The sequence below is a fragment of the Pan paniscus genome, chromosome 8 (genome assembly GCF_029289425.2).
Source record: "Pan paniscus chromosome 8, NHGRI_mPanPan1-v2.0_pri, whole genome shotgun sequence".
Lineage (NCBI taxonomy): Eukaryota > Metazoa > Chordata > Mammalia > Primates > Hominidae > Pan > Pan paniscus.
This window is the reverse complement of record NC_073257.2, coordinates 72,478,459-72,501,730: the sequence shown is the minus strand read 5'-3', so window position 1 is coordinate 72,501,730 and position 23,272 is coordinate 72,478,459. Positions and strand designations below refer to the sequence as shown.

At 37.8% G+C, this 23,272-nt stretch overlaps 1 protein-coding gene across 30 annotated transcripts in view; it reads left to right on the top strand.

Annotated features, from left to right (window-relative positions):
• Positions 1–23,272, top strand: part of ANK3 (ankyrin 3) — a 709,526-nt gene that overhangs the window by 446,086 nt on the left and 240,168 nt on the right. For all 30 annotated transcript variants that reach the window (XM_057298899.1, XM_055092833.3, XM_055092837.2 and 27 more), the window contains 4 exons: positions 11,228–11,329; positions 11,719–11,817; positions 11,995–12,093; positions 20,641–20,739. In XM_057298899.1, the coding sequence (XP_057154882.1) occupies positions 11,228–11,329; positions 11,719–11,817; positions 11,995–12,093; positions 20,641–20,739 (399 nt within the window). The remainder of the gene's footprint in view (positions 1–11,227; positions 11,330–11,718; positions 11,818–11,994; positions 12,094–20,640; positions 20,740–23,272) is intronic.

The following is a 23,272-nucleotide window of genomic DNA, read 5'->3' as shown; positions in this document are numbered from 1 at the left end:
TTAACTGGTTCCCACTCCCCTCTATTTAAAGATAAAGATGGGAATGTTGTTTTGCCTTTCAGCATGAGAGTGGCCACTGTGCACAGACACCCCAGCAGGTTTGAGATGTGCACCAGCAGGGGCCTTTCTGGCACAGGTCCCAGTGTAAAGATGCTAACCATGCCTAACATGTGTTAGGGGTCAGTGACCTCATTTTCAGGGATGAACTGAGGGTACTTCCAAGCAAAATCCATGCAAAGGCAGCCTTGTAGCTATCAGAGGGAATCTGTGGAGCAAGCCCCTTTTACTTCAGTTAGTTTTGACAGTGATTATTACTAATATAGACCACCTTTAGAAATTTAGAAGCATTTTTTTAATTGGTTAAGTAACCCCCTCTCTACTCCTCTTCTGGCTGATTTATGGATGAGAAATGCTGGTTTATTTCTAATAACTGGATAGCAATTAAGTAAAAAAAAAAGAATAAAAGCTTAATAATCTGAGGTCTTTCCTGACTAAAAGGGTTCAAGTTTTTTCAAGCTCTTACCATGAAAAAGGCACATAAAATTCCCCTTTATTTAAGATCTCCACACCCAAAACACATACTTGAAAATAATGCATTTGCTGACATAGACCAATCTCTTAAAAAGAGAAATATCAATCTCTTAAAGATCCAAGGTTTTTACTGACAGACGGCAGATTATAGTATGAATGTCACCGTTGTTTTCGTTTGTGTAATTGGTTGCATTCTTTTGAAATCGGTGGGAAATTAGATCACTGTGCAAGATATCTATAAAAATATCAGTGCACAATATCTTACTCTAAAATATCTGGCAACTGAGTGGTCACAATCGGGATGGCCGTGTCCCAGTGATTCAGCTCTAGTCTCATAGGAAAAAAAAAATCCACCCTTTGGCTCCCCTCTCATGTGCTTGGGCAGAGCCACAGTTCTGTGTCCCACACGAAAGCCTTAAACACAGAAGAATGGGCCTTTCAAGTCATTAGACTAATTTTTTGTTGGGCGTTATCTTATTCTAAATAAACACATTTTAGATTTTGAAAAGTTCAAGTCCCGTTTCTGATGGAGAATAATTTTCAAACTCATGTTACTTTGTCCACCAAAAATTACTTCTCAGTGCTACCAAGCAAACCCTCTCATCTTTAGTTTCTGGCTATGAAAAGCAGGGGGCATAAGGCTGGGCACTGTGGCTCACATCAGCACTTTGGGAGGCTGAGACAGGCAGATCACTTGAGCCTAGGAGTTTGAGACCAGCCTGGGCAACATGCTGAAACCCATGTCTACAAAAAATACAAAAATTAGCCAGGTGTGGTGGTGCCAACTACTTGGAAGGCTGAGGTGGGAGGATCACCTGAGCCTGGGGAGATCGAGGCTACAGCGAGCCATGATAATGCCGCTGCACTCCAGCCTGGGTGCAAGAGTGAGACCTTGTCTCAAAAAAAGAAAGAAGGAGGGAGGGAGAGAGAAAGAGAAAGGGGGAGGGGAGAAGAAGAAAGAGGGTGGCATAAACCAGAAGCTGTGGATTGCTTGAGCCCAGGAGCTTGAATACAGCCTGGGCAACAGAGCAAGACCCCATGTCTTTAAAAAGAAAAAAGGCAGGGCATAGATGAAAAAGGGTCGGGGGAGGTAATTATGAAAGTGAAGACTTTAAAATCTGGCCTTGAGATCTTAATCTTGTATGTTAAACTAGAAGCCTGTCAGTATACCTTCAGAATGCCTCTTATATCACTTTCTTGTCCATTCCACAGCTAGCCCCCCACCAGGTCTTCTTATCACATTGTCACATACAACCATATTTTCACAGTAACCTACTTCAGTGGCTTTCTCCTTTGGTGAAGGAGAACTTAATGTGCCACCAAAGGAGATCAGTTTGAGCAGCATTGATCAAAATGTCCCATCTCAGACCAATCGAATCTGAATCCCTTGGCTGTGACGTGTGCGTGTGTGTGTGTGTGTGTGTGTGTGTGTGTGTGTTATTCCTATCTGGGAGATCCTTGAGGCACGGTGGGGTTGACAACAAGGACCCACAGATCTTATCTCCATTTCCTCCCACACTCAAATCTGACGTCAATTAATTGGGTCAATATATAGCTTTCAATGATGTCTTTTCACTCCTCAAAACTCTTTATTTCCTCCTGGTATCTTTATGGCGAAGTTAAATCAGATTTATCTGGTGTTCCAAACCTCTCCTGAACCTGTCCTTTTCGCCTACTCCCCCCTCCCAGGGGAATCCCCTTTGCATAGAGACTGTCTATTCACAATTCCTCAAACCTTTCTGGCTCTTTATTTCTACCTACCTTTTCTTCCTTTTATTCTCCACTGACCAAATCCCCTGTTGAAATCCTGCCTCCTCCTACCGGCTGTTTTCCCAGCTGTAACAGGATGCAGAAATGGCCCTTCCCAATGAGCTTCTCTGACTTTATGAACTTCTGTAGGTTCATCTACCATGAATTCAGGCTCCAGTATGCACAGCTAGATTAGGACAAAGACCTACCCTAAAAAAGATTATCATCCATCTCTGTAGGATATGTGATCCTAAGCAGAACAGACCAAGTGCTGTTGGAGTCCAGAGCGAGAAGGGATCATGCCTAGTGTTTATCAGGGAAAGTAGCAAATATGAAGGGATCTTTGAGCTGGACCCAGAATTTAGTAGGTGCGTCTGTTGGTCGGGGAGGGAAAGTGAGGAGGGTTGGTGAGCATTACTAGCCGGGCATTACTGTTATTACCAATGTCCTGGGCGAAGTCACAGTGCCAGGAAATTATAGGGGGCAGTTGAGGAATAAAAAGACATCTAGGTTGCTTTCAAGATTAGTGTTGATTCATGTTTTGTTTCAGGCTTGAAGTATGTGTTTGGGACAGGTTTTAAAGGGCCTGTGAGCCTATGCCATAGAAGTGGATTGGATATTATGGTTTAAAAGCAACAACGTTTGAACAAATGAGATATGGTATAAAACAGCAATCTATTAAACAGATAAGAGTAGACCTATTTGGGGCGAAACTGAAGATAGGCACACACAACTCTGCTCACTGAGCCCTACCCTTGATCTCAGTGGTTCTAAACTTTTGGGCTTCACAGAACTCAAATGGAAAACCCCTGGTGTTGAGGGAAGAGCCTGGGCTTGCTATCAAGCGGTCTTGGGTTTCATTCCTTGCTGCTTACTTATTAGTTATGTGACCTTGGGCAAGCCACTTAATTTTTAAGAAAGTTAGGTTTCTGCCTCTGTAATGAGATTCCTGTTTTGATTGAATACTTAAGAAATAAATGATAATGCATGTATAGTAAGACATAGTGCATAATAATAATACATGTAAAATGCTTAGTGAGGTCCCAGGTATATAGTAGGCACTCATTTAATTGCAGCTATTTTCCTTATCTTGACTTTCTTAGAACCCTCAGTGGCCCTTTATACACTGTTCAGTGCTTCCAGCAGAGTAACTAGTGCCAACTACAGCCTCCTGGAGATTTTTTAAATGATCTGGGCATTATACAGCAAGGGCCTGAACTGGCCAGGGAGAAGGATGAATGAGGAAAAAGAAAGTGACCATATTTTCAGCTGTAGGGAAAGCTAAGAAGTTAGGAAAACAATAAAAATAAGTCTTCTGAAGTACATCTTTGAACTAGCACTTTAAAAGTAAGAGGCCTGTAGAGATTTAAAAATATATATATGTGAAAGCAAAAACTGTTTTACTTGGTTGTATGAACACAGAGTACAGGAGACAAAGCCTAGGACATGCCCAAGGTGGATAGTCTAATAAGAGACCCCACATTAACCTGGGCTCCAAATGGTGAGGCCCCAGTATAAGAATGGACAGGAAATAAACCCACCATACAGAAGAGATAGGAAAAATATTCCTCTCCCCATTTGTCACCAGATGGAAGGGAAAAAAATCTGTCCTGAGAATTTGTAACCACAAGGAATCCCTCATATCTATACCAGTTTGAGATCTAAATTTATCCGTGTAGTCTTAACAAAAACAAAAACAAAAAACCTCAAGCCAAGCATTTATTTTTAAAGTAATCTTGGGTTGATAGTGCCTCTAGGCAACTGGCAGAACCAATCTCAAATTTCTCTTTGGAATATGACAACATTAATCCAGGCATTAAAGACTTACCAAAGATTAGTTTCTAAGGAATATGAGGTCACAAGCAACAGTCACAAGCCAGGGAAATGTAAATTGGTGCAATCACTTTGAAATACAATTAACTAGAAATTAACTAGTAAAGCTGAATAAGCACATACTGAGTGACCCAGCATTTATGATCCTAAGATTTTAAAAAACTCTTGCCCTTATGCACCCCAACTAGTGCCAGAATATTAATGACAGTATCTTTCATAGAGGGTCCAAACTGGAAACAAGACAAACATCCATCAACTCCACAGTGGATCAATACATTATGTCATAATCACATAATGGACTATTCTATGTTAGCAATTATAAATTACCCACATGTTACATGTCAACATGGATGACTCTAAGAAACACAACATTAGACAAAAAAAGACAGAATGATACATAATATATAATTTTACTTATATAGAGTACTAAGACTCTTAAGTACTAAGACTAAGTCAATTACATAATATTTAGCCTACAGAGGGGTACATAAATGTTAAAACTATAAAGAAAGGCATGAGAGTGATTAACTAAAACAGAGGATGCCTTAGGAGAACCACTCAAGAAGGGACTCGTTGGGAGTCTTCAAATCCACTTGTAACTTGCATTCTTGAGCTGAAAAGAGGGTATGTGGGTGTTTATGTTATGATTTTTCTTTGAACTGTTCATATATGTTTTATGTATTTTTTAAATGTATGATATGCATCATGATAAATACTTTTTTTATAAAAGGAGAAAGAACTAAAAAAGTCCCTAAGACAGAATATTGAATCAGATGTGTACACATAACTTTCTGGAAGGGGGTTTGAGGGAGAGAGTGAAGAAAAAAAGGTAATCAGAGAGTTACACCAAGATTGCATGCCTGGATGGCTAGGATAATCTTCAGATATTTAAATAAAAAACAAGGAAATCTATTGTTCATATTTCTGTTGTTAACATCTGGTTGCAGGCAGATGCATTATATATCTCAGCACACTTCTGTTTTTGCTGTTGTTGAGTGAGGGAATTGTGGGACATGGAAATGTCTTGGGGTGAGGATGAGCACTACGTGGATATGGAGTGCTGAGCTTAGAGAGAATAGTGGGAGCCATAGAAGCAATGAGGTCACCTAGAAAGAGCATGCAGGAAGGAAAGAAATGTGAGTTCTGAACATTTTCAGTGATGGGTTGAGGCAGTGAGGCACAGAAGGAAGTGAACAAAGAGATGACAGAAGAAAAGCTCGAGGGAAGATTTTCAAGAAAGAGAAGGTGATCGGTACTGTCAAACATTACAAGAGGAGAAACTTAAAAGTCATGGAACTTGATGACTGGAAGGTCATTGGTGATTTTATACAGAGAGACAGTATTGATTAGTGAGAGAAACTGTATTGCCAGAAGTGCAAATATGAATTAGTATTAAGGATATAAGTCAGTGTGAACCTACACCAATCTTTCAAAATGTTTGATATTTAAAGGAGAACTCATAAACATCTATTTAATTGAGTGCCTAGCTGTGCACTCACATTGTTAATTACCTGAGTTATCTAATTTTATCCTAACAGTAGGTTATTTTATTCTCATTTGACAGCTGCGAAAACTGAGGTACATAGATATTTTTAAAAACTTACCAAACACTAAGAGGTAGAATAGCTGAAATACAGATTCGGGCTGTGTGATTCCAGTGCTTTGGTTCTTACCTAGTCCACTGCACTGGGAAATAGAGGCAATCATCACTTGCAAGGGGGTGCTGGGTAGAAAAGTGGAAGGAAACTTTTTTGTATTTTGGGTTTTGTTTTGTATGTTGGTAGGCAGAAGACAGGGCACCAGTAGAAAAAAGGAATTTGAAGTTTACAGGAAGGAGCATCTGACCCTTCACATGGCTCCCAGGTAGCTGGGAAGATGAGGTAATGGGGAAAGATTAGAGATTTTTTTGGCACATCAAGTAGAAAGAGGCTCCTGAGATTGCCCCCGCCCCCCAGAAAAGTTTAGAAGCAAAGGAGCAGAGCTATGTTATGTACTCACTGGGTCTCCAGTCTGCATTTTTTCAGGTGATCCACTGTTAGCCTGATCTTGAGTCTCATAATAAACTTAATGAGGAAATTCTGATCCATGGAAGATATACCTGAAAGTGCCTAAAATAGTTAATTCAATGGATGGAGAGACAAATGGATGGAATGATGGAAAATGAATGAATGAATGAATGAGCTAATAATTCTCATTTGGAATAGACCAAACATGTATTAAGCCCTTTCTTAGAATGCTGATTAACAGCCTAGACTCCAGAGCCAGACTGGGTTTGCATCCCTGTCATTCACAAGCTCTGTGTCCCTGGGAAAGTCACTCATCCTGCAGCTCAATTTTCTTATCTACGAAATGGAGCTAGTAATAGTACCTACTTGTGTTAGTTTGCTAGGGCTGACATAGTAAACCACCACAAACCGGGCGGCTTAAAATAACCAAACTGTATTCTCTCACAGTTGTGGAGCCAGAAGTCCAAAACCAAGGTATCAGTAGAATCACACTTCCTCTAAAGACTCTAGGGCAGAATTCTTCCTTGCCTCTTCCCACTTCTGGTGGTCCCTGCATTGAGGTAGCGTAAGTCAAGTCTCTGCCTCTTTCTTCACTCGGCCATCATCTCTCTTATGTGTCCATGTGACTTCTCTTCTTATAAGGTCACCAGTCATTGGATTTTGGGCCCATTCTAATCCCGTGTGACCTCATCTTAACTAATTATATCTGCAAAGATTGTATTTCCAAATATAGTCATGTTCTGAGGTTCCTAATGAACATCAGTTTTGGGGAGACACCATTCAACCCACTACATTACTTAATGAAACTGTTATAAGGATTACATAAATTAATATAAGGACTTATAAAATTAATACATATTAAGTGATGAATAATATAATTAAGTTAATATTAAGTGCTTATAATCATGTCTAGCTTATAGTCAAAGGTATGAAGTATTACTGAGGTTGGCACTCTGAAAATGCTTATTCTTTCCAATAACTGCTTTCTGCTGAATAATATCAATATTCCACTGCCGGTAAAGATGCTGAGTTACTAGATTAATTCATAATAATGCTTGACTCTATCCGTGAAGCTATTTCCTTGAAAAACATACATGATTCATATTTCTAGTAAAATGACTAAGTAGACAGGACATTAAATGGTAATAAAATAAACTTTCATTTCCAAATTCCTCAGATTTTGGTCACCCAGAGGAAAAAAAGTGCTGAACAACCTGTTTATATTCATTTTTGTGCAACTAATTCCTTAGGCAGTGGCTTTGTCTGTGTGACTTTCCATGTGGCTGCACCCAGCTTGTCTTTGAACCTAATTTCCTCTATAGTAATTTGTTGACGTTTTTGGATGCATCTTAGATATAGCATCAAAAGAGGCATTATTTTGATACAAGGTTATCAAAAGGTTAAAAAAACAAACTATAGACTGTGTTAAGAGTAACTCCTAGTCATTCCATGAAATGACGGCAATGAGATACAACCCACTGATACTGAGTCTAGGACAAAATACTGTGTTTTTTACACGAAGGATATAAACATCAATATATTCTCTATGGGCAAAATTGGGGGGAAAATGGTTAAGAATCCAATATTTGCCCTGCCACTTATGCAAGGTTATTTTAGAGGAGAGAGAGTAAGAAGCTGTGAAATGAAAGCAAATAAGTCATTATTTGTGCCACATTTATTTTGTTCCACCAATGTGTATCCAGATATTGACACAATGACTAACACATAGTAGACATTCAACAAATATTTGAGGAAGAGGTGGCTATTTTGTTTGCCGGTGGCTAAGAGTAAAAGGAGGAACTTATTGGTTCTTTTTCTGTGGGCTTTGTAATGTCTCTTCCTAAGATGTAAGTTTTCTTCAGGACAGTCTTCATTTGCCTCTTCTTGCTTTTTCTCTACCTTTTCCCCCTTTTTATTTGAAGTGGGTGGTTGTTATGGTTTTGGTGTGGTAAGCATGTTGATATGTAACAGGGCCAAGGAAAGTGAAGAAAATTAATTTCTGTTTCTGCATGTACTTCCTAAAATTCTGAGGTGGTCAATTAGCTATCTCAGAGAATTGTTTGATATCAGGGTCATTGAATGAAATAGATATAATGAAGGCATCCACCAGAGAATTTTGTATCAGTAGAGCAGGAGTTCTTAAATGCAAGTTCATGAGCAAGCTTAACACTCCTGAACCACATGAAATTATGTGCAAATTGTGTATGCAGATGTAGATTTGAGGTGTGTGTGTGTGTGTGTGCAATTGTTGAAGGAAGATAATTTATTCATCACCTTTATTAGTCTCAAAAGAATCCAGATCCCAAATAGGTAGAGAACCACTGAATTCGAAGATTTGTTTTATACTGATTTTGTTTTGTTTTAGAGGTTTGGATGGGAAAATTCTGAGGAAACTTGAGAGCAAAATGGACAGTGTATGGAATTATTAAATCTTTCCAGATATGGGATCAATTCAAAGGCTTTTTTCTTGAATTATAATACCTCTATTTTAACTTCTTTAGCTGCTGTTGTTATGTACTCCATGTTGGAGTTTGGGATGCTTAACTCACAGTTGTTATCTCTGGCAGTTGAAATATCCAGGCAGACTGATGTCATTTGTTCCCAGAACGGCATCAGAGCCCTTCTGGGCAAATTCACTGATAAGTCATTGAACAGGCACAAAGAAGATGATATTTTACGGTGCAATGAGCCATCCTTGCGTGGCTAATTTAGTTCTAACTGAACTTATAAACAAAAAACTAACCTCTAAATAGTGAACCTCTTTAAAAACTGCATTCTGTTTTTCTTTAAATCCCTGGAAACTTTTATTTGTCCTTTGTTTAACTTGAACCTTTATCTCTTGTCATCTGCTTAACCCTCTGCCCTGATTAAATGATTTTCATGCTTATCTCAAATTCCAATTTTATGTTATTTTAAGTAATAGCTATGTGCGCTCTCAGACACCTGACTCGGTGACTTAGTTTATAATCTCTGGTATTCACCTTTGTATCTATCAGATTCTCAACTTAAACTGCTGCTGCTGCTAATAAAGCCTCCTGTATTATTCCAGGCAATACTTCAATTAATAGTTATTTCCACCCAATTTACTTATTTGTTGATGCATTCATTCACAAAAAACTTACAGGCACTTGCTATATGCCAAGAATGCTTCCAGTTGCAGGGGAAACAGTAAGATGAATATTACATGGAGTCACATTGCCTTGTGCTGAGTCAAGGCTTGTGGCAACCCAAACAGGCCAAAGAGTTAAGCCTCCTCAAGTGTACAATCTTTATGTAAGTTGGGTTACTGTTTATTTAAAGCAGTGGTTCTCAACTAGGAAGACTTTGCCCCCTCCCCCAAGGGACATTTGGCAATTCTGGAGACACTTTTAGTTATCACAAATAGGGGATACCAGTGGCACCTGGTCAACAGAAAATGCTGGTAAACATTGGACAATGAGCAGGACAGTCCCCTACAGCAAAGAATTATTCAGATCAAAATGCCAATACTGCTGAGGCTGAGAAGCCCCAATTTAGAGGCACAGTAGTGATTGAGAGAGGCTCATTACTGTAAAAGAGAAGGGGGCAGGTGACTCCAGAGGCAGTGGCCTCTCCTCTGAGGTTCCGAGCAAGTTGACTCTTAGTGAATTGACCCACACTGGAACCAAAGACCATTCTGAGGGGTAGAATTTTCTTCTTCTCAATTACATTTCCATGAAAGAATTAGCATTCCTGTCTTAAAGACTGGCATCCTGGCTGCTTTCCAGTTGCCTACTCCTTAATCTGCCTCCTCTGCTTATTCTGAAGGGGCTCATAATTTAGGGTGGAAGAAGGACAGGTATACCCAAATCTGTGATGTTGTGTAGTAAATACAAAGAGAGTTCAATGAAATTAATGCTGGGAGCACTGAGAAACTAAACTCCACCTGGGGGGTCTGGGCAGGCTTCACAGATGAGGCGGCATGAACAAAGCCTTTGAAGGCGGTGTTTACCATATCGCTGAAAGAAGACACTTTTCTCTTTTAAGCCATACCCTGCATGATTGCATTTATAACTGGTGACAAGATGTTTTTGGCTGCTCTTTCAGGAAAACCTGCTTTTGTATTGTACTGTATTAAGCAAGACTTCTTTACAAATTTTGCAGGCCCAGCTTTGCAGTGTCTTTCCTCTCACCATCTTTCTATCAGAGATTTCAATAGTAGGTGGTTTCAACTATGAAATTATACATGTTAGAGTTTAGCAGTGTTCAATGTTGCAAGCTTTCAATGAGTGAATTACATGTCTTGTTGTTTTAAAATTGTATATGTATTTCTTTCTGCTGCTGCTCCTACATATGGCTATGTACTGTAGGAAAATCCAGTAGAACATCATTGCCTGCAAATGTCTGTTAGACTATTAAGTACAACATAAAATGGGTTAAGTTGGGATCATGCCTATAATCCCAACATTTTGGGAGGCCAAGGTGGGAGGATTGCTTGAAGCCAGGAGTTCAAGACCAGCCTGGGAACATAGTGAGACCCCGTCTCTAAAAAATAAAAAAGTAGCCTGGCATGGTGGCGCATGTCCATAGTCTCAGCTACTGAGGAGGCTGAGGCTGAGGATCACTTGAGCCCGGGAGTTCGAGGCTGCAGTGAGCTGTGATTGCACCACTGCACTCCAGCCAGAGCAACAAAGTGAGACCCTGTCTCTAAGAAGAAAAAGAATAATGCCATTTTGAATCCATTAATTGAAAAAATTGCTGTGGTAGATATGGATGAAAGGAATAGATGTTACATTTCTGCTACAAGAAAATAGTGGGGTCTTCATAATGTAATTATCAATAAGTTATAGAATTTTTCTTTTCCCTCTGGAAATTGTGTGTTGATTTAAGGTGCCTATACGTTATAGGAAATTTTCTCTCTCAATTCAGAAGGAATTCTGACATCACACAAGGGATAACATTGTACCCTTGAAACTAACTTTTAAAAAATGTGTCCTTTTCTTGGTTCTTTTTACAAAGAACTTTTATTCATATTTTCATGTTAGAAATAAAAGAGTTCAATTATTTTAGTTTGGACCTTAAGCTGGATAGTTTATAAACATGCATATTAGCTTCATTTTTCATCAAAATGTGTTTCTTTTTTATTTTAGTCTGATGCCAATGCAAGTTACTTAAGAGCAGCTCGAGCTGGACACCTTGAAAAGGCCCTCGACTACATAAAAAATGGAGTTGACATCAACATTTGCAATCAGGTTAGCTGGAGTTATTATTGAATTTTTTACTTAAAATTCTAAAAATCCAGACTTCAAGCTCCTTAAAGACTTCATTTATTTGTGGGGTTTTTTTCCATTGAATTTTATCAGCTTGTCATTGTCAAATTATTCTCTGTTAGAGGGACATTCAGAAATGTCAGCATATGTCGCTTAATAATTAATTTCTAAAATTTAGTAAATAATGATAACAGAACAACCCATCCAGTTTTGAAGTACTTTGATTCCTAATTCAAGATTCAAGTTCCTGCACAGCATACATGCAAGCGATCATCAGGTGGGACTTTATAATATCTCAGGAGTTCTTGGTCGGTTGTTTACTGCTCTATTTTCAACCTGCTGAGTAGAGCTTTTCCTTTACTTTTAATCAGAATGGGTTGAACGCTCTCCACCTTGCTTCCAAAGAAGGCCATGTGGAGGTTGTTTCTGAGCTGCTGCAGAGAGAAGCCAATGTGGATGCAGCTACAAAGGTCAGTATCACATATTTAATGCTTTTTGAACCACTCGCCACGTTCTGTGAGGATTCAGCCCTCAGTAAGAATGGGGGCACAAATCTCATAAGATATTTGTCAAATTTGTTCTCTTTGGGGAGAACAGGAAAATTCAAAAGATCGATGAGTTGATATATCTTGACTTTCATTTCACAGAAAGGAAACACAGCATTGCACATCGCATCTTTGGCTGGGCAAGCAGAGGTGGTAAAAGTCTTGGTTACAAATGGAGCCAATGTCAATGCACAATCTCAGGTAAGCCTACAACTCCATGCCACAGACATTTTGTTATCATTTACAAACAATGTTCTTTGGGTCAGGTGCTTGCTTAGTTCACATATCCTCTAAGAACAGAATACTTAAGAACTATATTTAAAAAGTTATATTTGGCACACTTTGGAAGGCAAAGGCTGGCAGATCACTTGAGGCAGGAGTTTGAGACCAGCCTGGCCAACATGGTGAAATCCTGTCTCTACTAAAAATAAAAAAAATTAGCCTGGCATCATGGTGTCTGTAATCCCAGATACTTGGGAGGCTGAGGCACGAGAGTCACTTGTTCCCAGGAGGTGGAGGTTGCAGTGAGCCGAGATTGCACCACTGTACTCCAGCCTGGGTGACAGAGCAAGCCTCTGTCTCAAAAAGATAAATTATTGCAGATTATTTAAATTCGTATGTATTTTCATTTGCAATATATATGTGTGTGAGAGAGAGATTTTTAAAGCGGCCTATCTATAAAAGATACTGGTCATAGACACAAATGTTTAAAGGGTATCTGTAATGCAGGGTCTTACACTATTTTATGATGCTAGCTTAGGTTCAATCTTTTTAAAAACAGGCAGAAGGAACTTTAAAAGTCCTCAAGTTTAATAAAAATTTTCAGATTCTTTGTAATGAACATAGGTCCTCCTATAAATCTTACATGGTCTTTCATTGAATTTCTAAGAGGAACACCAATAGGTTATCATTTATCATTTGATAGACTTTGAATCTAAAAGAATTAACTTTGCTTTATTTTGTTTAAAAATATAGGTCCTCATTATTCAAGTATTCATTATTTGAGCCTCCACAGACAGGTCATGTAGGAAAGCAAACGTCATCATAATTCAAAAATATTCACTAAGGACATGACCACATTTAAAACTGGTTCCCACTCAAACATTCCTTCCAGTCGAATGCTGACTTCCATCCTTATTTGTCAGTGTCTCCCCAGGGGTGTTGGATATTGAACAAATTGATTGCAGAACAAAACTGCAAGTTTTGACAAAGACACTAAGTTTCCTGAAGTCAAGGAAAGTGATATTGGAGAACTTCTGGGTGCACAGCTGAGCTGTGGGTACGTGGCACTCTGGCAGTATTAGGCTAGGAAGCATGCGAAAAGTTAGGATGATTTCCTGTTAGCGGTTTCATGTAAGAATGATTTGAAAATACATAGATTAAATGAAGACAAAAAGATAAGTGAGATCTTTGGATGGCAAATACTTCTTCCAAAAGATGGTCTTTTTTGCTTATGCTATGAAAATTAAAAAGTGAAGAATGTCAACATATATCATTTTGTTGGGAAAAATAACACTTGGTTTAGTCTTTGTTCATTCTGAGAACATATATGAATCCAGTTATAACTTACATTTTATTAAATCATATAAGCCTATTTTTATAATTTCCAGTTTTATCTTTTAAGAGTAAGTCTGAATCAAACTTTACAAAATTATTTACTATGGCCTTTTGCTCTCCATTTTAAATGCACTTGATTTTACCAGGACTTTCTAGTATGATTATCTTTGGATATTGGGAGTCTCCTCTGTTTTATGGGTTCACAGAATCGTAGTGACTTCCTCCCCTGCTTACTACCGACATAGCAGTGATAGCTCTGATGCCATCAAATGTCAGAGTCAAAGAAAAGGAACTGCACAGTGCTTCCAACTGCATGGTTCTTGTATATTTGCTCTAAATTAATTCTAGATCCCTGTTGTTGGACCTTCGTTACATGATCTATGCCAATTATTCTGATTCCCTAGGAGAGTTCTCTTGGAGTAATAACGCTTTTCCAGAAAGGAATGATGTAAAATTGAATAGCAACAAGTATGGTACTTTGAGAGAGATACAGACCAGCTTACTACAATAGAAGCATCATGCTTTTAAACGGGTGTTTTTCAAAATAGCCCAATAATATTTTACTGAAATGTGGCTAAGTAGTTTTAAGCTCTGAGATAGTGGGAAAACTCTTTAATCCATTTTCATTTCTTTTATTATTTTCTCAAGGGAGGAAAAAATCAACCTCCTCCTTTCAAACATCACATCCATTATTGACTATTAATGCTTAGAGTAGCCATAGTTTTAAACTGGCTCGGCAATGTTTGGGAGAAGCTGCAGTTGAAATAAAATCCTAATTAGTTCTAATTTCAATTTATACGCATTCCACACCTATGATGCAGTAAGGGAGAAGAACATGTGAAACTCCCTGTTACTTACAGTTGTGCTCGGAATTACCAGCCACACATGGCACAGCAAAGCATTTGCCCCTTCATCTGAACACCTGCCCTCATATGCCTTCTGAACTGCATTGTTCTGTGGATGGAATAAGCAATGAGATGACCCTGCAGAGGAATGGAGTTTCAATGATAATTCCTGGTAACAACTCTTCAGTAGGAACTGTTATAAAGAGTAACATGCAATTATGTCACCTTGATTTAGGAAGCAGCACATAAAACAGTACAGAAATATTAATATTCAAGACAGCATCTCTGTTGACATGAAATTTTAACCTGTAAGTGATATTTAATAGCCAACAAAAAATAGAGTAAAAAGAGCCCCTTACTCTTCTTTACTATAAAAATTCTCCTTATCTTAAACATAAAAATGACATTGGGCAATATCAAGTTCTCATCTTATAAACCAAGGCTCTATAAACTAGGAATTTGTAGATTTTAAAGTAATTTTTGTCATTGCCTTGATCGTAGGTCTTAACAAGTTAACTCCTTCTTTTAGTACTTAACATTCCAGTAATCATTTAGTCCTACTCTGAGAAAGAAATTGAGCTGACTAAATTGTGATTATAAAGAATTCTATTATTAAGTCCTTAATACTTTATATTAGATGTATCAACAATGATTAACAATGTTTGCTATTGAAAAATCTCAAACTGCACAGTCAAATGACATCCCCCACTCTTCTCTCCTTCTCTGTCTTTATAATATAAAATACCAACTGAATTTATAAAGAAGCAAAGTCTGTTTCCAATAATATTTTAACTACCAAAGTATTTTTAGTGAACAGATTTTTCTAGTGGCGTTTGCAAAGGTAAGATCCCTTAGGTTAGCCAGTGCCTCCTTGGTCTTTCTGGGTACTCTGATATTCCCTATGGTGGGAAAGTCGGATCCTGACAAAGTTAGACAGTACAAGTATGGGACTTTGGGTATGGTTCAGATTGAGCCTCTGTGACCTTATATTGCACCTCTAATCTAACTGACCTTCATGAAAATTAGTAACATATATGAATCAATGCAAATCTTTCACCATACCCTTAACATCTTAGTTAAAAACAGCACTTTATGATGTGCAAAGGCTGGCCATAGAAAACTAGAATGAGTAGAAAAATTTCATGGATGAAATTTAATCCCTTTTCCAAATGAAGTCATAGGAATACTTATTATTTCATTTTGATGTGTATTAGACAGCATGCCTCAGTACTATCTACAAAATTATAAGTCTGCAGCTTTGCATGCTTATAATAGCAACACTATAAACATTCAGAGCAGAAGGTATTGAATATATTGGATAAAATCAGACTTCAAATAGCATACTCATTCCATCTTAAGCTGCTCTGCCTTTTGAGAATTTAATCTGTTGTTGCTACAGAAAAGAAAATGCAAATTGGGCACCCGTATATTCCTTCTTAGCTAGCTTTGTTTTGGAAATGTTCTAAGTTAGGAAATTATTATAAAAACAGTGGTGTACTTTTTTCTCTTATTTTGAAATCTGACCATTCTCCCAATCCATGTGCCATTTCACAGCAAACAGTTATGACTCTAGGTTGTCTAATGACAACACATTGAGTTTATGGTGCCTCAACCTCTTTGAGCTAGGGAGTGATGGCAATATTTTTATTTGCTCTTTCCAAAGAACACTTCTAATTTTCTCTCTAGAATCATAACTAAATGGTTATGTATGTGTTCTCATGTCTTGACCATTTCTTGAGACATAAAATTTGTAATTTTGGGGTGTTATTTGAATTACAGGGAGAGAAACTAACTTAAGCACAAGAGGGAATTTATTGGAATTAGTTAAGGAACACAGAGAATAGAAAGCTAAAGAATCTTTCAGAAAGCTTTGGAAACCCAATAGCTGGGGTGGAGAGTGGGAGAACAGAGTGAGAAGAAAGAGAGTAGGATTACCCTTTGACCTGGTTCCTACAGGTCAATCAAGACTGGAGAGGGAGAATCAAGGGTGGACCTAAAAGAGAAAACAGAAGATAGCCTGCATGTGTGTCTACCCTGTAATTAATGAAGGGCAAGCTTCTCTGTCTCAGTCCATCCAGGACAAGTCCTACCTGCATAATGGGGAATAGGTAATTCTCTGAAAGAAAATAGGGGTGACATTGTCCTGAAGGGGAAATGGGTGTGTGGGCACTGGTGACCAAAACTAAAGCAAAATAAAAGAAACACCCATGCACTACAAATGACCACTGTAAAATTGAAATTTCCACCATGAAACACTCACCAAAAACATTTTATCAATATAGATAGCAGAAATAGCATAAGAAGGCCAAGCACAGTGTTCATGCCTGTGATCTTAGCACTTTGGGAGGCCAAAGAAGGAGGATCACTTGAGGCCAGAATTTGAGACTAGCCTCAGCAACATAGTGAGACCCTATCTCCACAAAAATAAAAATAAAAAAGCCAGATGTGGTAGTGCATGCCCATAGTCCTAGCTACTCAGGAAGCTAAGGGTGGAGAATCGCTTGAGCCCATGTTAAGGCTGCAGTGAGCTATAATCACACCACTACACACCAGGCTGGGCAATAAGAGCAAGACCCTATCTGTATTAGCTTGTTCTCATGCTGCTAATAAAGACATACCCAAGACTGGGTAATTTATAGAGGAAAGAAGTTTAATTGACTCATACTTCCACATGGCTGAGAAGGCCTCACAATCATGGTGGAAGGCAAATAAGGAGCAAAGTCACGTTTTACATGGTGGCAGGCAAGAGAGCTTGTGCAGGGAAACTCCCATTTATAAAACCATCAGATCTTATGAGACTTATTCACTACCACAAGAACAGTGTGGAGGAACCCCCCCCCCCCATGATTCAATTATCTCCACCTGGCCCCGCCCTTGATACCTGGGGATTATTACAAGTCAAGGTGAGATTTGGGTGGGGACACAGCCAAATCATATCACTATCTCTTAAAAAAATTAAAGAAATAGTATCAGACCATTCAAGGACAGATATCATATTCTGTTTATATAGAATATCCAGAAGAGGCAAAACTAGAGAGAGAAAGTGCATTAGTGGTTACTAGGGGGAAATGGGGAGTGATCACTAAGGAGTATAGGGCTTCTTTTTGGGGTGATGAAAATATTCTAGAATTAGATAGTGGGAAGGTTTGCCCAATTTTATGAATATACTTAAAGCCACTAAATTGTACATTTTTAAAAGGTGAGCTTTATGATATGCAAATTATATATTAATAAACAAATATTTTAAAAATCAAAAAACAAGGAAGTATGTAACTGTTCAGAAAATGACCAACTTTCGGGTAATAATCTTAGGATGGCAAGCACTCAAAAAGAAAGTAGAAAGCTATTGTGGAAAAGGAAAACAATTAATTACAGGGCTGCATCTTGCTGTGGCTGTTGTCTACAAATATTTCTAAGTAGTCCTAATTCTGTGCATCTCAGTTTCTGTCATCATAAAACAGGGCATGTAGAGTGATTTCAGAGTTGTGCCTCTTAAGAATAACTCTTGAGAAACTCCCGGTCTGTAAGAAAGCATTACCTTAAAACCCAGTGCCTGAGTCTGGGCTTTCTTCATGGATCCTGAAATGGTTGGTTCTGGAAGGAAACTGTGAGAACAGTGGACACTCACTAGAGCCAGAGATGTGTGGATAGACTAGTGTTTCTTAGGCAGTCTTGGGCCACAGCAGACCTCCACCCCAACATTGAGAACGAACTGACATTACTTGTCTTGACATAAATATCTTGTTGATATTCATGTCTGAAAGAAAAACACTTATTTTGGAATTAAAAAAAAAAAAGGTGGGTGTGGTGGCTCATGCCTGTAATCCCAACACTTTGGGAGGCCGAGGCAGATGGAACATGAGGTCAGGAGATCAAGGCCATCCTGGCCAACATGTTGAAACCCCACCTCTGCTAAAAATGCAAAAATTAGCCGGGCGAGGTGGCACATGCCTGTAGTCCCAGCTACTTGGGAGGCTGAGGCAGGAGAATCTCTTGGACCTGTTAGGTGGAGGTTGCAGTGAGCTGAGATCTCACAACTGCACTCCAGCTTGGGCGACAGAGTGAGACTCTGTCTCAACAAAAACAAAAAACAAACAACAACAACAACAACAACAAAAAACTTCTAAAAATCTGAACCTGCCCTCTGGAAGTTTCAGCTTTCGGAGAGAGCACTTGATGAGGGAAGATAGATGCTTAGTACCTAGTTCAGCTATGAGAAAAAGCCATACTGGTTTTGGCCTTTTCTTTTCTTGTTTTGTTGCTTAAAGAATATTTAAATTAACTAAGGATGTAATGATCTTTCATTTTGGTCCAATTAGAAAATGAGAAAATAGCAATATGATGAGGATAATCCTAAACTCCCTTTGAATTTCACTCATAGCGTCATAGCACTGGGAAGAAAGACAAAGATGAAAGACACAGGGACCTATGGGCATGTGCACACACACACACACACACACACACACACACACACACACACACACACAAATCCCACAGTGTTCCAAGTACTCCATGCTTCATGTTTAAATGTGGTAGAATGTTTCATGATAAAACAGAGTAACAGTGGGCTCCAGAGATATTATCAGGTAGACAATTTAAAAGGAAGAAGATTGAATGTGATGTTGCATTCCACTGCCTCTAATTTTGTGTTTCTAATCTTGAGCTTGGCAACTAGATCACCTAACTTGTTACAATTCTGTGCCAAATAGAGGAAGTAGAATAGAGGAACTCTCTGATAAGTACATAGCTATGGTGGATTTGTTATGTGGCATCACATTTATCTGCTTGAGGATCTTTTTAACTTACTTTCTAATTCTCAGTTATAAGCCAAAAGCAGTGTGTTTGCCAGAGGCTGAACTTATGGATAAGTAAGGTGATCATATAGTAGTTGATATTTATAATAATGAACCTAAACTTTTTGAATCACAAAAGGTTGAATATTTGGTAACATTGTAGTTTAGAATATATTTACTTTTATTCTTTGAAATTGCATAATGTATACAATAAAATTTCTGGAACATTCAGTTAAATAGAACTGCATTCTGAAAAGTATATTCAAAAAGAATTTACTGGCTCGGTGCAGTGGCTCACACCTATAATCAAGCACTTTGAGAGGCCAAGGCAGGCAGATGGCTTGAGCTCAGGAGTTCAAGACCATGCTGGGTGACACAGGGAGACCCAGGCTCTATAAAAAATAAAAATAAATTATCCAGGTGTGGCGGTGCATGCCTGTAGCCCCAGCTACTTGGGAAGCTGAGGCAGAAGGATCGTTTGGGCCCAGGAGATTAAGGCTGCAGTGAGCTGTGATGATACCCCAGCACTCCATTTGTTTATTATTATTATTATTTTGATACAGAGCAATGGAGTGAGACCCTGTCTCAAAATAATAATAATAAAAGAATTATAGTTTGAAAATTGTTTGATGCTTATATCTTGCAATAAGATTTTAAAATAGTATAGTATTTCATAGATATGAAATACATTATTCTAGAGAAAAAATGTATATACAACATTTTTTTAGTAGGAAAAGATGTAATATGCATATTAATTTGCTTGAATCCAAATTCTTTGAGAGTTGATGCACATTTCAGAGAGGCACACAGACACACACACACTAAATATATGTGCGTATGTATGTATGTGTAATATGTATGCATATATGTATTCTGAACATTAAACTACCTTAGCAAAAAAATGCAAAGAAAGGAGGCCTACAAAAAACAGACTATGAATTAGATTGAATCATACCATTATGCAAATCGGCATTTCTTTTTTGCTCTGAAAGACCACATCTGTGGTAACTTTGAAGCTATTTGAAGCTATTTGAAAAGCTTTGAAGCTATTTGAGATTAATATAAATTCCTCCCTGAACTAGTCAAAACTAGTTCAGATACTTTTGTGTGAAAATATTACATGTTTATTTAAAACAGATAATTGATGCTTGGGAGCTACAATGACTAAATGTGTTTTTCTTCATAGTCTCATAGCATCTAGTAAAATACTTACTCATGGTAGACTCTCAATAAGTGGTTGATGACTAAGTGAGTGTACTTATTTCTTTAAAGTGGGTAAATTGCTTTGAATTATACTTGGACTATTAACTATGAACTATTAACTATGAGCTATACTCAAATTATGGATTATGAAATATAATTTTGAATTACACATATCAGGAATTTAGCTTAAGCCATGGTGCTTGGGTTTTCTAATAAATATTTATATCTGTATGAAAGTATTATTAAAGTTATTGTATGTGAGCACTTCTTGGAGCATAAATCATCAGTACCATGGAAAAATAGATTGTCTCTGGAAAGCTGCAGACAAACTTTTTTTTCTTATTTTGCAGAATGGTTTCACGCCATTGTATATGGCAGCCCAGGAAAATCACCTGGAAGTTGTCAAGTTTCTTCTTGACAATGGTGCAAGCCAGAGCCTAGCCACAGAGGTAAGACACTGTTTTTTTCCTGTGGGTGAGTTCACGTATTTATAGGGCATTTTGAAAACCTGGAGTTGTGAATTTGTCCTACTAGTATTTCAATTGAAGTTTTATATTAATGTGTGGGTTCATAAGTTTTATGAAATACATTACTATAAGTCTACTTTTAATTTTTACAAATCTTCTGTTGCATAGATACTCTTTCTACTCTTAAATGCCTGATTCTATGCTATAATTATGCTATTATTTTAATATTTAACATTTGCTTGAGAATTCTTTTCTGTCTCTTACAATTTTGGCTTATAGGCAAAGGCAATCATTGTTTTGGAGTAATTGATGTGAACTATCTTTTCAATAAAACATTAGTTTTAAATTGTTTTTCCAAATTTAAGTTTACCTAATTATAATGATTGAATTTGTATTTTTTAAGTTAACTAGACTTAATTCATAGTTATAAATAAAACTATTGTACTTTTTTTGGGGGGGGAGGGGGGATGGAGTCTCACTCTGTCACCTAGGCTGGAGTGCAAAGGCGTAATCTCAGCTCACTGCAACCTCCGCCTCCCGAGTTCAAGCAATTATCCTGCCTCAGCCTCCCGAGTAGCTGGGATTACAGGTGCCCACCACCCACACGTGGCTAAATTTTGTGCTTTTAGTAGAGACAGGGTTTCACCATCTTGGCCAGGCTGGTCTTGAACTCCTGACCTCGTGATCCACCCGCCTCGGCCTCTCAAAGTGCTGGGATTACAAGTGTGAGCCACCACGCCCAGCCAAAACTATTACACATTTTTAAGTGTTAAATAGATGTGGTATTTGAAGAAAAAAAATCTTTGCTGTCTAGAATAGAAGAATTATTTAAAAATAGAAAGTTATTTAGGCCATTGGTACTGTCTTAGGTAATGTTGTTTATTTTTTAAACTAATCTGGATGGAAGACTGGAATCACTTAAGCATGTCACCAGATATCTATTGCTAATAATAAAGGATCAATATTTGAGTATTTTTTATTTCTAACAACACAGTGAATTAGGGCAGATATAGGGTTATCCCTATTATAAACCCTTACTCTTGCTTGCATGCTGATGTGCTTCCTGAATGGCACAGAAAAGATGGCAGTAGATAAACTGCATCTAATCTCACTTAGTTTTTGAGATTATACCTTCTAGGGAAACCACTAAATAAATTAAGAGATAGCTCACAGAAAACATACACAAACAAACATAAATATATGAAAAATTCTCATCCTCATTTATAGTCAAATACTAATTTATTAGTCAGATACAAAATAAGATCTAATCTTTTGCCCATGAGACTAAAAACAAAAATTTCATGGGGAGAGGAAACCAGAACTTTCCTACAATACTGGTGAAATTGATTGTTGGTTACAACACTTTTACAGAACATTTGGCAGTAACTATCAAAAACTAGTATTTACAAGCCTTTTTACTTAGCAGCTGCACTTCTAAAAAGTTATATTATAGAAATATTAGATATATCAAATATATATTATAGATACATTTGCATTAGGATGCAAAAATAGTATAAAGGATGTTTGTCAACACAATTAATAATAGCAATTTTTAAAAATCAGAATCTAAATTTACACCAATAAGAATCCTGTTTATTCAGAACTATTTGGCTTGGAAAGAAACAAAAAAGAAACCTGTTAGTAAATGTTCATATATTTATACAATAACACGCTGTTAGCACTGTTAAAAACGAGGCAAGGCTCTATGTACTGATACAGGAAAATGTCCATAGTAGATTGTTACCAGTGGTTTGCCCTGAGAATTCGGAGGGAGCCTTTGTACCCATCAGTACTGTTGGGGATTTTTATACATATTTTTTTATTTTATACCCATCAGTGCTTTGGGGAATTTTTATCATGAGAATGTACTATTTTTGTAATCGTATTCTTAAAGCTAGTTAGGAAATAACTACTGGTTGATATCAAAATAACAAACATTTAGCCAGGTGCAAGGGCACACACCGGTAGTCCCAGCCCCTCAGGAGGTAGAGACAGTAGGCACTTGAGCCTAGAAGTTTGAGGATATAGTGCTCTGTGGTTGCACCTGTGAGTAGTCGCTACACTCCAGCCTGGGCAACAGTGAGACCCTGTCTCTAAACAAACAAAAAAGAACAAACTTGCTAGGCAGAGAACGGTGCCTCTCTTCACACTCAAGAGTAGCTATTCTAAGCACACTACGATACACACATTGTGTCCTAGCGGACAGGGGAAATAGAGACAGGCAGAGACTGTTGGTTAAGAGAAAACCCATCCTCATTTTTTGGATGGAAATATTAAGTACTGTAAATAACCTAATGAAAGTGATTCCATAGCTTTCTTTGTGAAGATGGCGTAGGACTCTTTTTTCACACTGTGATGTACGGATCACTAAGTATCTCTCCTTTAGAAGCAAACATAACCCCAATTTACTGCTAATAGATTAGAATTAGATTGTAAACCAATTACCAGTAACTCTCAGAGCTCTCTAGTACTTTTTGAAGTTTTCAAGGCCCCAAAAGAAGCCCTACAGCTAACT